The 14,154-nt window shown below is 46.3% G+C and overlaps 1 protein-coding gene across 3 annotated transcripts in view; it reads left to right on the top strand.

Annotated features, from left to right (window-relative positions):
- The window catches only part of SFMBT1 (Scm like with four mbt domains 1), a 1,637,826-nt gene that overhangs the window by 1,463,672 nt on the left and 160,000 nt on the right, over nt 1-14,154 (top strand). For all 3 annotated transcript variants that reach the window (XM_069643544.1, XM_069643545.1, XM_069643546.1), the window contains exon 16: nt 3,231-3,340. In XM_069643544.1, the coding sequence (XP_069499645.1) occupies nt 3,231-3,340 (110 nt within the window). The remainder of the gene's footprint in view (nt 1-3,230; nt 3,341-14,154) is intronic.

The raw sequence follows: 14,154 nt of genomic DNA, 5'->3' as shown, positions 1-14,154 counted from the left end.
TCGCAGAGAGCCTGGGAGGCAAGAGGGGTAGAGACTGCAGCAGGGTTGGCAAGCTCCTTGCAGATTTAAAATAGTTCCGTCAAGTTGTTAGATGCCGCAGAGACACAGGCTTGAATGTGGACTCTCTTCTTGGTGCAGACAGAGAGTCAAGTCAGTATTGCTTTTGGAGCAGACGGCAGGCCAGTTTGTCAGTTGATGAACAAGAAGTCCTCCATTTCCTTTCAGCCAGCCTACACTTACATTCAAGTGTAGTTAGGTCGGAGTCATACCAGGAATTGCACTTGGCTTTGGACTTCAAGCAGATCCTCATGACGGGGGCAAGAGCATCAAGAGTATCAGAAATAGGAGAATAGAGAAGGGACGTGCTTGTGTCAGGGTGTGAGTCAGCAAGAGGAGGAGGGGGGCGAGAAGGTGGCAGCGAAAGCCTCAACTGACACACGCTTCATAGGTCAGATGTCAGAGAAGGTGGGCTTGGCTGGGCGGGGAGCAAAAGGGGGGGGGAGAGTGAGATATGAGAAAAGAGAAGGCAGTGATCACTCCAGGAGAGAGGAGTGGTCAGAGTGATAGAGAGTGGGAGGCCATAGAGAGTGGGAGGCCAGAGGCCAGAAGTGGGAGATCAAGTGTGTGTCCTGCAGAGTGCGTCGGGCCAGAGGGGAAGATAGAGAGGGAGAGGTGGAGTCTGCCTTTTAGGGCCCCTGTCGCCATCCTTCCAGTTTAGCCATAATGAGGCTGACGGTTCTCCGACACTCTATTTGACGAGACGTCTGTCGATGGCAGGGTTTTGTCCTTCCCCTTTAGATCCGCCTTTTCCTCCTCCCTGGATATATAAGATTTGCTTGCTACTCAAATCTGAGTCCATACGGGAAAGTCCACCTGTAGCGGGTCTTCCTATCTTGCAGCCAGCCTGTTCCCACTCATAGTAGTTTCCGTTTCATCAAAGTCCCCTGGGCCACATCCGGAGCATGACGGGAGAGTCTCGAAATTTGACAGGTTCTTGCCTGCGCGCTGCCTTCATGATCTGTTCTTTAGTTTGAAAAAGGTGTACACTTGTAAGCACATCTGGGACCAGGTTTTTCTTTAGTTGGTAGGAAGTATGGACTCTATGGGTTCAGTCCAGTATGATATTGTCATTCGATGAGGCATTTAGCAAGTGACAAAACAAAGCCAACATCTCTGCACCCAAGACAGTCAGAGGTATCCGTCCGAGCTTGATATTATCCCTCCTAGATCTTTTTTCAGAATCTTCCTGCTTGCTTGAGACCCATTCCATTTGTTGTTCCAGTGATGTCATGTCTTGGAGATCTGACCTTCTCGTAGATGGGTCCTCGGCTTTGGGTGGTGCATTCCGTGTCGCCGATGTATGAATCTGTGCCCCTGTCTGTTGTGTCCACTTCATGGCTTCCGTCCCCTCTATCATTCCTTTAATATCCTGAGAGAGTGGACTCTTCCGTTTGCATGGTTGCCTGGCCATGTCCCTCATCTCTTTAGACTGCTCCGGCCGATGGTGTACACCATCCAATTGCCTTGGTGAAACTCGACCCTATCTGTAACTGCCTCACCACCCTGGTTGTATCAGTCCAAACCTCATTTAGCCACTCTCCGCTTCCACTGGGCTCATTTTATCCTGCCCAGAGATTGCTTGTGCCTCCCAAGATGAGCCTCCAAGTAGCTGTCAGCAGGCCAGGGTCATTGAGCAGCCTGCCCAGATTTAGTGCCTTAGTCCAGAATGCCACATTGCCTACTGGCGCAGGCGTCGGTTAGACCAGGACCAACACCCAGTACATTACCTCTGCATTCACGTTGTGCAGATCGATGTGTACCATGAGCGGGGGTCAATCCTAGCGGCAATTGGGCATTCCGTTTAGAGGCCCTCTACCCAGCCAGCCCCTCATGCAGGCCTCTCGCCCTCACAGGCAGACTTCCACTTCACAGCGCCTCGCTATGAACCCCAGCTCAAAGCACCCCTGCTGCAGTTTTCTTCCTTTATTAACCAAATGGTCTAATGAGGGCCAGCCAGTGTACTTGCCAGTTTCCCCCCACCGTTGGTGATCAGGCCTTAGGAGACTACTCTCTGTTCTCCAATGCAACATCTCTCTGCAGCCCCTCTTTTTCTGCCGCTTTACCAGTGTGGGCACTGACCTCTGCGGGGTAGGGTGAGGGAATCCCCCATGCACCCAGCAGCTCCTCCAATGTAGGCCCCATCCTGCTCCTGCAATGCGATCACTGTCCGCCACATCCAGCGGGCACCCAGGCCTCCAGACTTTATTCCCAGAGTCTCGTTGCAACCGTAGCAGAGCAGCCCTGTCAGAAGGCGGGTTGCGAACCTCACACTGAAGCCCCATGGCAGGGGCCCTCCTGCTCTATTACGGGTGCTCTGCCCACCAGCTTCAGTGTCGAGGAGGGTTTGGGGGTAACGGAGCAGACACTGAGCTTGCCGAGGAAGCATCCGCATCCCCAACTGGCACCGCCCCCCCAGCTGGGTGAACAAAGTTTAACTGTTAGGGGCTCACAGTGTAGTGCTTCACTCTCCATAGGAAGTTGTGTGTACCTGTTAGACTTCTGTGACTTCTAAGAGTTCTTCTTGGCTCCTTGGTCTACTGTTTAAATACCTGTATGTTGTCTGCGAGATCATGATCCACCGTTTCCTTTTCTGTTTAATAATCTTTTATTAAGAGTCAACTAATTGTAAAAATATATAAGCAATAATTTAAACTATGTATAACTGCAAACAATATAACAAGTTGAATAATTAATACAGTAGTTTGAGATACAAGCTATCATACATTGAGATTGAAAGACAGACAGGGGGTACTACTGTTAAGGTATACTATAAATACTTCCCATTCATAAAAGTTAGAAGAATTATTACAGGCATGAGCATGGCATTTCTCAATTCTGTGAATGGAACAGATGAAATTCCACCATAATATAAAAGTCAATTTATGTAGGTTTTTCCAATTAGAAGAAATAGGGTGAAAGGCGACGATTCCCTATTTTGACTTGTGTGCTTAATGATGTTTGCTTGATCTTTTCACGGCTTTTATCATTCTTCAAAATCCCACTTTGGTTGAGCATTTACGACCATGCTGATTTCATCTGTTAAATTAATCGATCTGAATGGAAATAAGATTCTAATCTGCCTTGGCTCACAGAGACAGAACTGTTGTTCAGATAACCCAATTGTTTTCTCCTTTTTTGCATTGCTCCAACCCCCTCTCCTCCTGTTTCAGGTCCTGTCTTTGCTAATAAATGCAGCCTACAAACCAAGCCGTGTCCTACGGGAATTGCAGCTTGATGAGGAAGAGTCATGGCATGGTCATGGAGAGATCCTTAAAGCAAAGTAAATGTTTCACTGATTTCATTTTACAGTAGCTAGGTATTTTATTGTGCGTCTCAAGTTTACTTTGAATTCATTTGTGAGTGTTGTTGTGCATCTACAAAATTAAACTGCTTAAAGATCTCAAATTAATTAATAAAAACACAAATAAAGTGACTACTTGGAGAAATGGTATCCTAGCAACCTTCCAGGCAGGCTAATATCTTAAGTATTTAATGAGGTTAGAGCTTTCAAAGGAACTCTGTACATGTGCTCATCAAATTGGGAGATGGAGGTGCTGATGCAATAAGTTGGTGTAGTAGTGTGGAATTAGTACAGCAAAGAGGGGGCAATGACATAAGGATTCAAGGTGTGTATATATATAGAAGTAACTTCCCTTCTTGAACTCCTTTATAGCCTTTTTTCTTTGCTTATTCAGCTTATGCAAGTGGAGGTCATGTGACCTCCTCAGGTCCACCAGTAATATCTAACAGTCTCAATCTACTGGACAGTAATCCTCATTCAGCACACAAATGTCCCAGCTTGGAATAGAAGCAACATGCTAAACTATTCATCTCACCCCTACCAACCCTCCTCTACAACACACCCATGTATCACGATTGGTCAAATCACCACTCCGTTCTCTTCAGAATATTCTGTCACCCTAAACTACTTCACCCAATGAAAGTCTGTCAAACCCCCAATCATTTTGAATACTTCCCTTTCTTACCATTCTGAAGACACTGTCCACCTCGCCACTACTCTGTCAGGACCACACAAGAAGGGCTGCACCACCTTACTTAAAGCTCTCAACAACACCTTAGCGTTAAACATCAATACCCATTATCCACATATTCAACCAGTCATCAAACGCCATCTTCTCGCTGGTACATACAAGAGCTAAATATTGAAAGAGTTGTTCAGAAGCAACATTTCTGGCCCAACCCTACTTAAAGATCTCCAGACTTCCTGTATACAAATGCCTACCACAGCAAGAGCTGTCTTCTGCCAGAAAACATTAGCAGACCAGACAATGGAAGCAGTTTGCCTTCATGGTAGCCAAACATTACAGCAGTTCGCTCAGCTTCCCATGCTACCCTCTATTGAGAAATTCACTGATATTACCGACAAATTTATTGAGAAGATCATCAAGATCTACCAAAACAATTAGAGTAACACAGAAGTAGACCATGCCCCGCTTTTCCTACCTGACGATCGCTATCTTTAGTGGTCAGCGCATCACCAGAAGTTCTCTTGCACATAATAGAGCAGGTGAAGTGAAAAAAATAAAGACGGAGTTCACAGGAATTCTCAGCCTAGGCCCCTAGAGTGTGCAGTCGCATACTTGTTCAACAGAAGAACTCGCTCCACCCTCATGCAATTCGGTAAATAACTCCAGACCCTACTCTTCAAGGACGCCTTCTTCATACCCTGTATGATACATATTCTTGAACCACTCCAGTCTATTCTTTCCTGTTGATCAACATCTACAGTCCTTTCCCTTGTGCCTCCAAATCCATTTCAGCACTGTTAAATATTGCCCACTCATTTTAAATGGTAACTATACTCTGCTATAATAAATACACCAAAGAAAGGTGATAAAGTGTGTGTCACAAAGTCCTATCCCAACCATCATTTTGGACCACTAAACAGGGCACACTTTTTAAGTGTGCAAAAATATTCAATTTTATTACACATTTTCACACACAATATAAAATAATTTTGAGGGGATTGGGTCCGCCGACGTAATCCTTATCTATGACAGGTAATCACCACAGGTAGGCTGCGGTGATTACCTGTCATAGATATGGAATACGTTGTCGGACAATCCCATCCAAAGAACGTTACCAGGTAAGAAAGTAACTAGTTTAGACGAAAAAGAATGATATGCTGGGTCACAAGCTGATTAGGCCTGCGAGAGTTAGGATCTCTCAACCGGATGGCACAGTACCTTAATGTGAAGCAAAAAGATGCAGCTGAAGAAGTTGGTTCCTGGCAGTTCCTGCAGATCTCTGTTCCTGAGCCTCAGTCGTCGGGACAAGAGGGAGGACGTTGGGGGACTCCTGCACTGCACAGGATCGTCGTCGGAGCAAACAAAATGTAGTCACTTTGGTTCAAATAGCCGTTGCTTCAAGACACAAACTGGTTTCCCTCTCCCTGCCAAAACCTTAACCAGCATTGAGAATGGTATCCAGGTGTCTTCTGCGCTGATTGGTCCCACCAACTCTAAGGAAGAGGCCGTCCTGAAGGAGCTTCTCTGTCGAATGGAGTTTTGGCAATTTGGATTTGCAGCAGGGCTTCACCGGGCAAACCAACAGTCCAGCAGTTGCAGCAGTCGTCCCCTTCCAGCTAGTCTTCGTTTTTTTGGTTCCAGTGGTCGACTCTGCCTTCCAGTCGTGGAGACTCGCCTTTTAAACAGTTTTCTCCCATTCATTCCAGCCTAGCTGCCACTCACCCAGCAGGGTGGCTGTCGTTGCTGGACCGTCAGCCAGCCAATCACATCAGAGTGCATTTGGGTCTCTTAGTAGACCGAGTACAGGGAGTTTCGGGCACCTCCCTCACTGCATGCCCACCCCAGACACTCAGACGCCAAGGGCAGACTTAATTCCTGAAGCCTGCCAAAGGCTCACGAACAAAGGGACCAAACCTGTTTTGGCGTGCCGAGTTAAACACCAGAAGGACCTTTCCACAAAGAAACGGTGAAAAAAGATGACAGAGTCTGTTTTTACAGAGGGGTCTTGGGCCGCATATTGAAAAACATGGCAGCACCGATTGTTAGCTACTGGTGTTCGCGGTCGGGAAAAATCATGGTAGTTCGTTATAAAACCACTTCCACCAGCCATTTCAATAGGAAATGGTAGCTTTTGACAGCTACAATAGTGTTTAGAACTAGGGTATAGTAAGTAACCCCTCGAGCACTCTATAGGAAGATAGTGTGTGCTGGGTCTATGAATTTAAAAAGACTAGTAAAGTCAATTTAACTTTACATTCTCTGAGGAACAGTAGTGCAACCCAGAGGAGGGATTTAAACCTTGGGAAGTCCAAAGGACATCCCTGTGCCACTGCACTAAAGGTGTGGTGTGACACAAAAATGAAAATATGATGCCTATGGAGTTATCTAAAACTCCATAATCAAAGAACACAAGAGTAAAACGCGCATCAAAATACATGGAAGTGGGAAAAAGGGCTCACACTCTCTCCAGGAAAAAAAATCAAGTCCTCAAAATCCAGCAACGTTGCTGGGAGTCTCTAAGGTGAAGGGAATAAGCACATTTCTGAGAATTCTCCTCAACACACACAGCATGAAGTTGATTTGCTGTGTTTTGGTTTGGCAAGTGAACGAGAGGTGAGGGTATTCATGAACCTTTGGTGAACCTACCGTCCTGATGAAGGTGGTTATAAAATGGTGTTCGCCACTGAAACCAGTTAATGTTATATACGGTTTTCTGAGATTTTGCCATACACTGTTGAACAAATGTGTTCTAGAATTGCTGAAAGTGAAGGGTTTTCTCACTTATTCTCTCTTGCCATTTCATAGATTGACAAACGAGACGAAGTGTGGGGTAAACAAGTTGCGGGCGCTGTAGATTAAGATAACACATCAGTCTTATTCCCATTTTGGAGGAATAGGTCTCTCCTTTTTAGGTTTTTGGTTTTTTTTCCACAGTCACACTGGCAAGACAAACAAAGGGCTCAAATCTGTCAACGCATAGAGAAAAACCCAAGAAAAACCTCACAAACAGAAAATGGCAAAAAAAGAAGACTTGGGGCCATTTTGACAAAATGGTCATCCAAGGGTTCTGTACTGCAGCTGAGGGGTCAGCCTGCGGTAGAAAAGCACAAATGTAGGAAAAAATAAACCACTTTAAAGTAGTGCGGGTAACATAAAAATGTTACATGATAGAGTAGGACGAGGGGCTACAAGGCAACCCCCCAGCACTCCACATAAATTGGTGTGTGCTGGGCCTTAAAAGAGAAAAGGTAAGTAAAGTCAATTTCCCTTTACTATTCTTGGGAACTGTAGTTCACACTAGAAAAAGTAGTTCAACCATATGAAGATCTAACATTATTTCTCTGTGACACTGCACTCAAGGTGTTGTGTCACACCATACAAAAAGCAGATGCCTATGGAGTTTTTCAGACTCCAAACACAGTGAAAACACAAAATCCAACTCTGATAAAAACACATGAGAGAGTGAGAAAAAGGTCTCATTCACTCCATGGTTAAAATTAAAAAATCCCAAGTCCAGCATAAGAGCTATGGGTCTCTAAGGTTGACTGGAATTAGCACAGAAATGAGAATTATCCTGAACAGAAACTGAAGTAAACAAAGAAGACAACCAGAGATGCCTGCAGATCCTATGCAACACCGTGTAGCAACCACTGCTGTCCTGACCCTGTTTTCTGTGCAACAGAAGAGCTCCCAAGAGGACACCTCCTTCCCTTTTGGTGGTAGGTAAGAACAACCAGTCCCAAGATGAACTTTGAATTCAGCCATCTCATGAGGTCCTAGGAGTTTCCAGAGCAGCAGAACCCCAATACCAGGTGACCTGCTGCCCATTTCGAGGGCATCGTCGTGAAAGGCCAAATCCGTCTAAGTCTTTGCTGAACCCCTAAGGACGCTCCACAGATCCGATCCAACATGCCCAGCGCCCTCAGCAGAGTGTGTGACTGCAGGAAGCAAAGAAGATTGACCGGATGATCTGTGTCCTTTGTTGGTGTGGTGCTGCAGAAAAGGCACCAAAACCGCAGAGAAAAGCCTTCAGTCATCAAACCAAGGAATCCAGAGGTCTGGTCCAGAGCTGCAACATTGCAAAGCGTCCAGCACAACATTTTCTTCTAACCGAATGTACTGTGGGGGCAAAAAGGTATTGCTTACCTGATTCCAAGAAGTCTCTCCAAAGTGTTGGAGTGCACATAGGTGTCCAGGCCACCCCCTCTTACCTCGGACTCAAGCCACTGCTTGTGTGCCTTCATCAAGTCCTTTTACAGGTCTCCCTTGTTAGTTGTTAACTTACAGCTTGTATAACACTAGAGACTGGAAGAAGTCCTCTGGAACTCTTCGTATTCTGCTGCTTGTCAAGACTTTGAGCCCTCTCCGAACTGTCTTTAGCTAGGGTTGCGTTTTTGGACTTTGTTTGGGAGAATTCTCAGAAATGCGCTTATTCCCTTCTACCTTAGAGACCCCCAGCTATTCTGCTGAACTTTAGGCCTTTTTCCCACTCTCTCATGTCTTGTTCATTGATTTGAACACTGTTTCTTTTGACTTTGGAGTCTGACAAACTCCATAGGCATCATCATTTTACATTATCACACAGCACCTTCAGTGCAGTGACACAGGGAATTCTCAAAGGTTTTAATACCTCCTCTTGGTTAAACTACTGTTTCCAAGAGCAGTCAAGTGACATTGACTTCACTTACATTTGTAACTTTCTAGACCCAGCACACACAATCTTACAATAGTGTGCTGGAGGGGTTACTTAGTATCCCCTTTGTCTAGTTTCTCATGTAACATTTTCTACAATTAATGGCTTGTGGCAGTAGTTTACATTTTTCCTACCATTGTGTGTTTCTACTGCGGGCTGTAATTTCAGCTTCAGTAAAGCACCCATGGGTGCCCATTTTGTCAAAATGGTCCCAGTCTTCTTTTTTCGCCATTTCTTGTTGGAAAGGTCCTTCTTGAGATTTACTCTGCACGCCAAACCAGATTTGGTCCCTTTGCTCGCTTTGTCTTTGGCAGGATTCACTGGTGAAGCCCGCCTCTGGTTCCAGCGTGTCTGGTAGGCCAGGAAGTAAGGAAGGTGCCCGAAACTCCCTGTGCTTAGTCTCCTTGGTAACAGGAATGCACCCAAAGGTGATTGGCTGGCTGCTTGGAGGACAGCCACCCTGCTGTGCTATTGACAGCTAGGCTGCGAATTAATGGGAGAAACCTGCATAAAAGGTGAGGTCTTTTGTTTGGAAGGCAGTCGGCCACTGGACAAAGGAATCCGAAGAATGACTTGGAAGAGATGCTTGCTGCAACTCCTGGACCGATGGTTTGCACGGTGAAGCCCTGCTGCATTGCTGAAGCTCCGAATTCGCCTCTACTAGAGAAGCGCTGCAAAGGACGACTTCTCCCCTAGGCTTGGTGGGACCAATTGGCCCCAAGACTAACTCATCTGGAAATTATCTCCGAGCTAGCTGTACTTCCATTGCTGCTGCAGGAACTGATTGCCAGGGAGAGGAACACCCGAATAGAGTGTGTCGTCTTGAAGTCGGACCCAAGCTCCAGGAAGGGCCTCCTGACTCCCAGGAAGCAGGATTGACCGAGCCTGAGCCACCTCAACGGAGTGCTGGACCCCAGTTGCGAGGAAAGCCCACAAGGTATCCGAGAACCGCGGAAGTGCTATTTGCGAGAAGCTGAAACCGCGAAGTGGCGCTGATCTGAAGTTTGCCCATTGTTGCTGCTGACCTTCACACCGTAGTGCAGGAGTCCCCAGATGTCCTCCCTCTTGTCCCCACGACTGAGGCCCAGGAACAACAGGATCTGCCATACAACAACTGGAACAGAAGCCAGCTGGAAGCAATTTCTTCAGACCTAAGGTACTGTAAACTTAATGGGTACTTACCTCTTGTCGTGTAGCCTTGCTAGCTCTCAGTTGAGACTTGTCTTGGTTGTTCTTGCATAGCTGCTTGCAGCTTTGCCCTTCACAAGCCTCCCAGCTTGTGGCCCAACAGTGATTTCATTCATTACAGAAACTGCTAAAACATTGTACAAGACTTTTTACTTACCTTTTAAGAAGTGCCTGAGCGCCCCTAGACTTTTCTCAATTGGCATTGGCAGTCCTGGCTCCCTGAAAGACTCTTCTAACATCTGACTTTGTACTTTAACTATCCCTCAACAAAAGTCACACATTCCATAACTTGTGTAGCTGGGAAAGGGTTAATTTATTTAGCATTGGGGGGGTGGGGGGGGTTCAAAAGGGTATTACCCAAATTGACCTTTTACAATTGACCTTTTGTCCTAATTGATCTAATTATAGTGGTCCTAATTGATCTTCTGCACAATTGACCTTTGTATTATTTGTTATTTTATATATGTATTGGGTTGGTTTTGGATTATAAATAATATAAGGGTATTGAGTTGGGGGTTGCAGGGCTTTTTGGATTAGGTGGGGCGTAGCAGTGGGTTCCCCCCCCTCTACCCCCCTATATATGTCCTAATTGACCTTTTAGTTCAATTCTCCCGAGGTCAATTGTGAAAAGGTCAATTAGTATGCAGCCGTTCAAAAGTATTTACCTGCTTAAGAATATTTGTTAACCATTGTTTTATTCCCTAAACCTTTTCTTTTTGACTCGCTATTGCTCTAAATGTACCAGTGATGTATTGATGTCCACAGGGTCCTAGTTATTTGTCACCTCAGGGTGTAGGAAGTATCTGTGTACCATCCCAAATGGGTATCTACTGACTTATTGAAACTGAGTGTGTATTTTTTAAGTATGCTTTTGTGTTACATATATTCCTCCCTTCTAAGGAAGGCTTATTGAACTGACTGTTAAATTAATAAATAATTGTTTAATCAAGAAACCTTGAGAATAAGTGTTTATTTGAATACTTAACAACCCTACAGCTCATATTGACCCCTCTTAAGATAAGCCTGGTTTCTCAGTCACTCTACCAACTTGTGTAGTAAATGCTTATACCAGAGGTTGGGTTAACTATTGCTAAGAGGACAAGGCTGATGCAGTCTCCCACAGGGTACTGCATACGATCTTGCCTAACACTCAACTTTTTACATTGTGCCACACAGCATCCTCAGTGCAGTGTTACAGAGAAGTCATTTGGATTTCGGCTAAGGTTTAAATACCTTCTCTTGGATAACTACTGTTTCAAAGAGTACAAAAGTGAAATTGACTTTACTTCCATTTTCCTCTTTTTAGACCCAGCACACACTATCTTACAATATGGTGCTGAAGGGATTACTTGGTGTCCTCTTTGTCTAACTTCTTGTGTAAAATTTTTATTTTACCCTTTCTACAGTTAATGGCTGTTAGCAGTGGTTTACTTTTTCCTACCATTGTGTGTTTTACCATGGGCTGTACAGCTGCAGTTTAGCACCCATGGGTGCTCATTTTGTCAATATGGTCCTGGTCTTCTTTTTTCGCCATTTCTTGTTGGAAAGATACTTCTTGTGATTTTCTCTGCGTGCCAAACCAGGTTTGGTCCCTTAGTTAGTTTTGTCTTTGGCGGCGTTCACTAGTGAAGCCCGCCTCTGGCTCTAGTGTGTCTAGCAGGGCAGGAAGCAAGGGAGGTGCCTGAAACTCCCTGTGTTTAGTCTCCTTGGTTACAGGAATGCACCCAAATGTGATTGGCCGGCTGGCTGTCCTTGGAGGACAGCCACCCTGCTGTGTGAGTGACAGCTAGGCTGCGAATGAATGGGAGATACTTGCATAAAAGGTGAGGTCTTTAGTAAGGAAGGCAGAGTCGACCACTCGACGTAGGAACCAAAGGAAGAAACTGGAAGAGATGCTTGCTGCACCTCCTCGAACGTTGGTTTGCCCAGTGAAGCCCTGCTGCATTGCTGAAGCTCCTATTTCAACATCGACTAGAGAAGCACTGAAAGGACTACTTCTCCCCTTGGGTTGGTGGGACCAATCGACTCCAAGAGGAACTCGACTGGAACCCCTCTCTGCTTCCATTGCTGCTGCCGGAACCGAGTGCCAGGGGGCAGGAACACCAGAATAGAGTGCATCATTTTGAAGGTGGACCCAAGCTCCAGGAAGATCCTCTGGACTCCCTCGAAGCAGGGCTGACAAAGCCTGAGCCTCCTGAACAGTGTGTGCTGGAGCCCAGAAGCAAGGAAATTCCACAAGGTGTCCAAATACTGCAGTGGTGCCATTAGCGAGAAGCTGAAATCGCGAAGTGCCACTGATCAGAATTGCGCCTATTGCTGCCACCGACCTTCAAATCGTAGTGCAAGAGTCCCCAGATGTCCTCCCTCTTGTCCACAGTGTTAGGGAGAATTCTCTGTTTAGGCTGAATTTCCCTACCTAGTGAGTCCCCCAGCAGCTTTGCTGGATTTCTGGGGTTTAATTTTTTTCTCCTGCCAAGAGTGAGACTCTTTTACCCTCACTCTTGGACATGTTGAAGTGTGTTTTCTTGGTTAAACCTTGTGTTGAATGGGCTATGGGGTCTTTTACTCCATAGGGCCTCATGTATTTTTGTGATGTGGGTCACACAGCACCCTCTGTGCCGTGACCCAGGGGTGTCCTAGGGACTCCCCAACATAGACTCCATACCCTGGGACTGACTACTGTCTCCCAGGGCATGTAAAGTCACCAAAGACTTTGCTAGTCTTGAATCCTGAACAGAACCAGTACAAACCATCATATTGTGGACGTACTGGCTGGGGCAATTCGATTGCCCCAGGGTCTGTTAGTCGAGGGGGCACGTCTCCGTCCCCCCTGATCGAGTTTTGGCTGGTGGCAGTGGAAACTACTTTTTATATTCGACCGCGAATATTTCCCTATGGGATTTCCCATTGTTTTAGGCTAACACATTTAATTATTTATTTACGGTAGCCTTAAACATACCGCCGGTTTATATATTTATTTTTATAACTCCGGTTGGGACTTTTTGCCAAAACTTGATTCTAAAATGGCGTTGGTGTTCGCCTCTGTAACTCTGACCCAAAGTGGAGCCCTTTGTTCCACTTTTGGCGGGCTTCTCCACAGAAGCCCTCCAAAGTGGTGCCACTCTGTCTGGGATACTTAGGAGGGGTGGAGGGGGATTTAGGCACCCTGGACTGAGTTACCTTGGTAACTCAAGTCGCCCTCCGTCCTGATTGGCCCAAGTGGTGAGCCGCCCGGCTCACCACTTAGCATGTTTGAGTGACAGCTAGGCTGGGTGAATGGGGGCTTGCTGCATAAAAGCAGGGCTTTGGGGACTGGGACTTCAGAAGTCGCCACAGGACCAAGAATCCGACGAGGGAAGAGCTGAGCCGACCTGCTTCGACGACACCACCCGGTGGAGCCCTGCTGAACCGTCTCACCACTTTTTTTCCGACGACCGAGGAGAACTCTTAACGGAGTGGCTCCTTCCCTTGACTGGTGGGGACAACCAGTTTTCGCCTTCTTTCCGTTCTTCGAGGTATCTCGTGGCCGCCTTGCCTGTGCCAAGCACCCCGGCATCCGGAATACCACACTTTACCCCCATACCGCGAAAGTCGGTACCAACCCTTTAACCGGAGGACTCCGCGGCTGGTTTCTTCCCGGGCAGTGCTACGACCTTTCTCTTCTGCTCTTCAGCGAGATATTCTTCTCCCCTGACCGACGTCGAGCCTTGCTGTCACTGCCTGGAACAACTGCCCCCGCTGGAGGATCCTTTCCGCTTAAGGTACTGTGTTCCGCCTGGCTTCCCTTGCCACCGACTGTACGGGGTAGATTTAGTCCCCGGCTTTCGAACCTGGGAGTGCCTGGGATACTTTGGCTAAACTTTCTGAGCCACTCTAAACTCTTTTTGACTCTTTGCAAGACTTTGAATCTCTAACTAACAGTGTGATCTTGGGCACATTTTCGCTCCGGCTACTCTAAGAGTGGGCCCTGCCTAGTGACTTTTGCTCACCTGTGACCTTGTGCTTCTTTGAGCCTATTGCAAGTGTTCTGGACCTTAGAGTGGTGTGTTTAACCCATTTCTGCTTTTTCTCTCCCTTTCTTGGAAACTACTAGAGTGTCATCTAACGTTAAGCACTCACCTCTGTTTTAATTAAGTGGTGTTAACCTAGAGTTGTCTAGATAGGAGAAAGGATTGAATCTACTTTCATTATAACTGTGTTTGAAGTGTTTATTATATTTTGCTA

Source organism: Ambystoma mexicanum, chromosome 2p, assembly GCF_040938575.1.
Source record: "Ambystoma mexicanum isolate Mex_15411 chromosome 2p, UKY_AmexF1_1, whole genome shotgun sequence".
NCBI classification, from domain to species: domain Eukaryota; kingdom Metazoa; phylum Chordata; class Amphibia; order Caudata; family Ambystomatidae; genus Ambystoma; species Ambystoma mexicanum.
The sequence above is the reverse complement of the archived record's forward strand: the minus strand, read 5'-3'. Positions and strand labels throughout refer to the sequence as shown.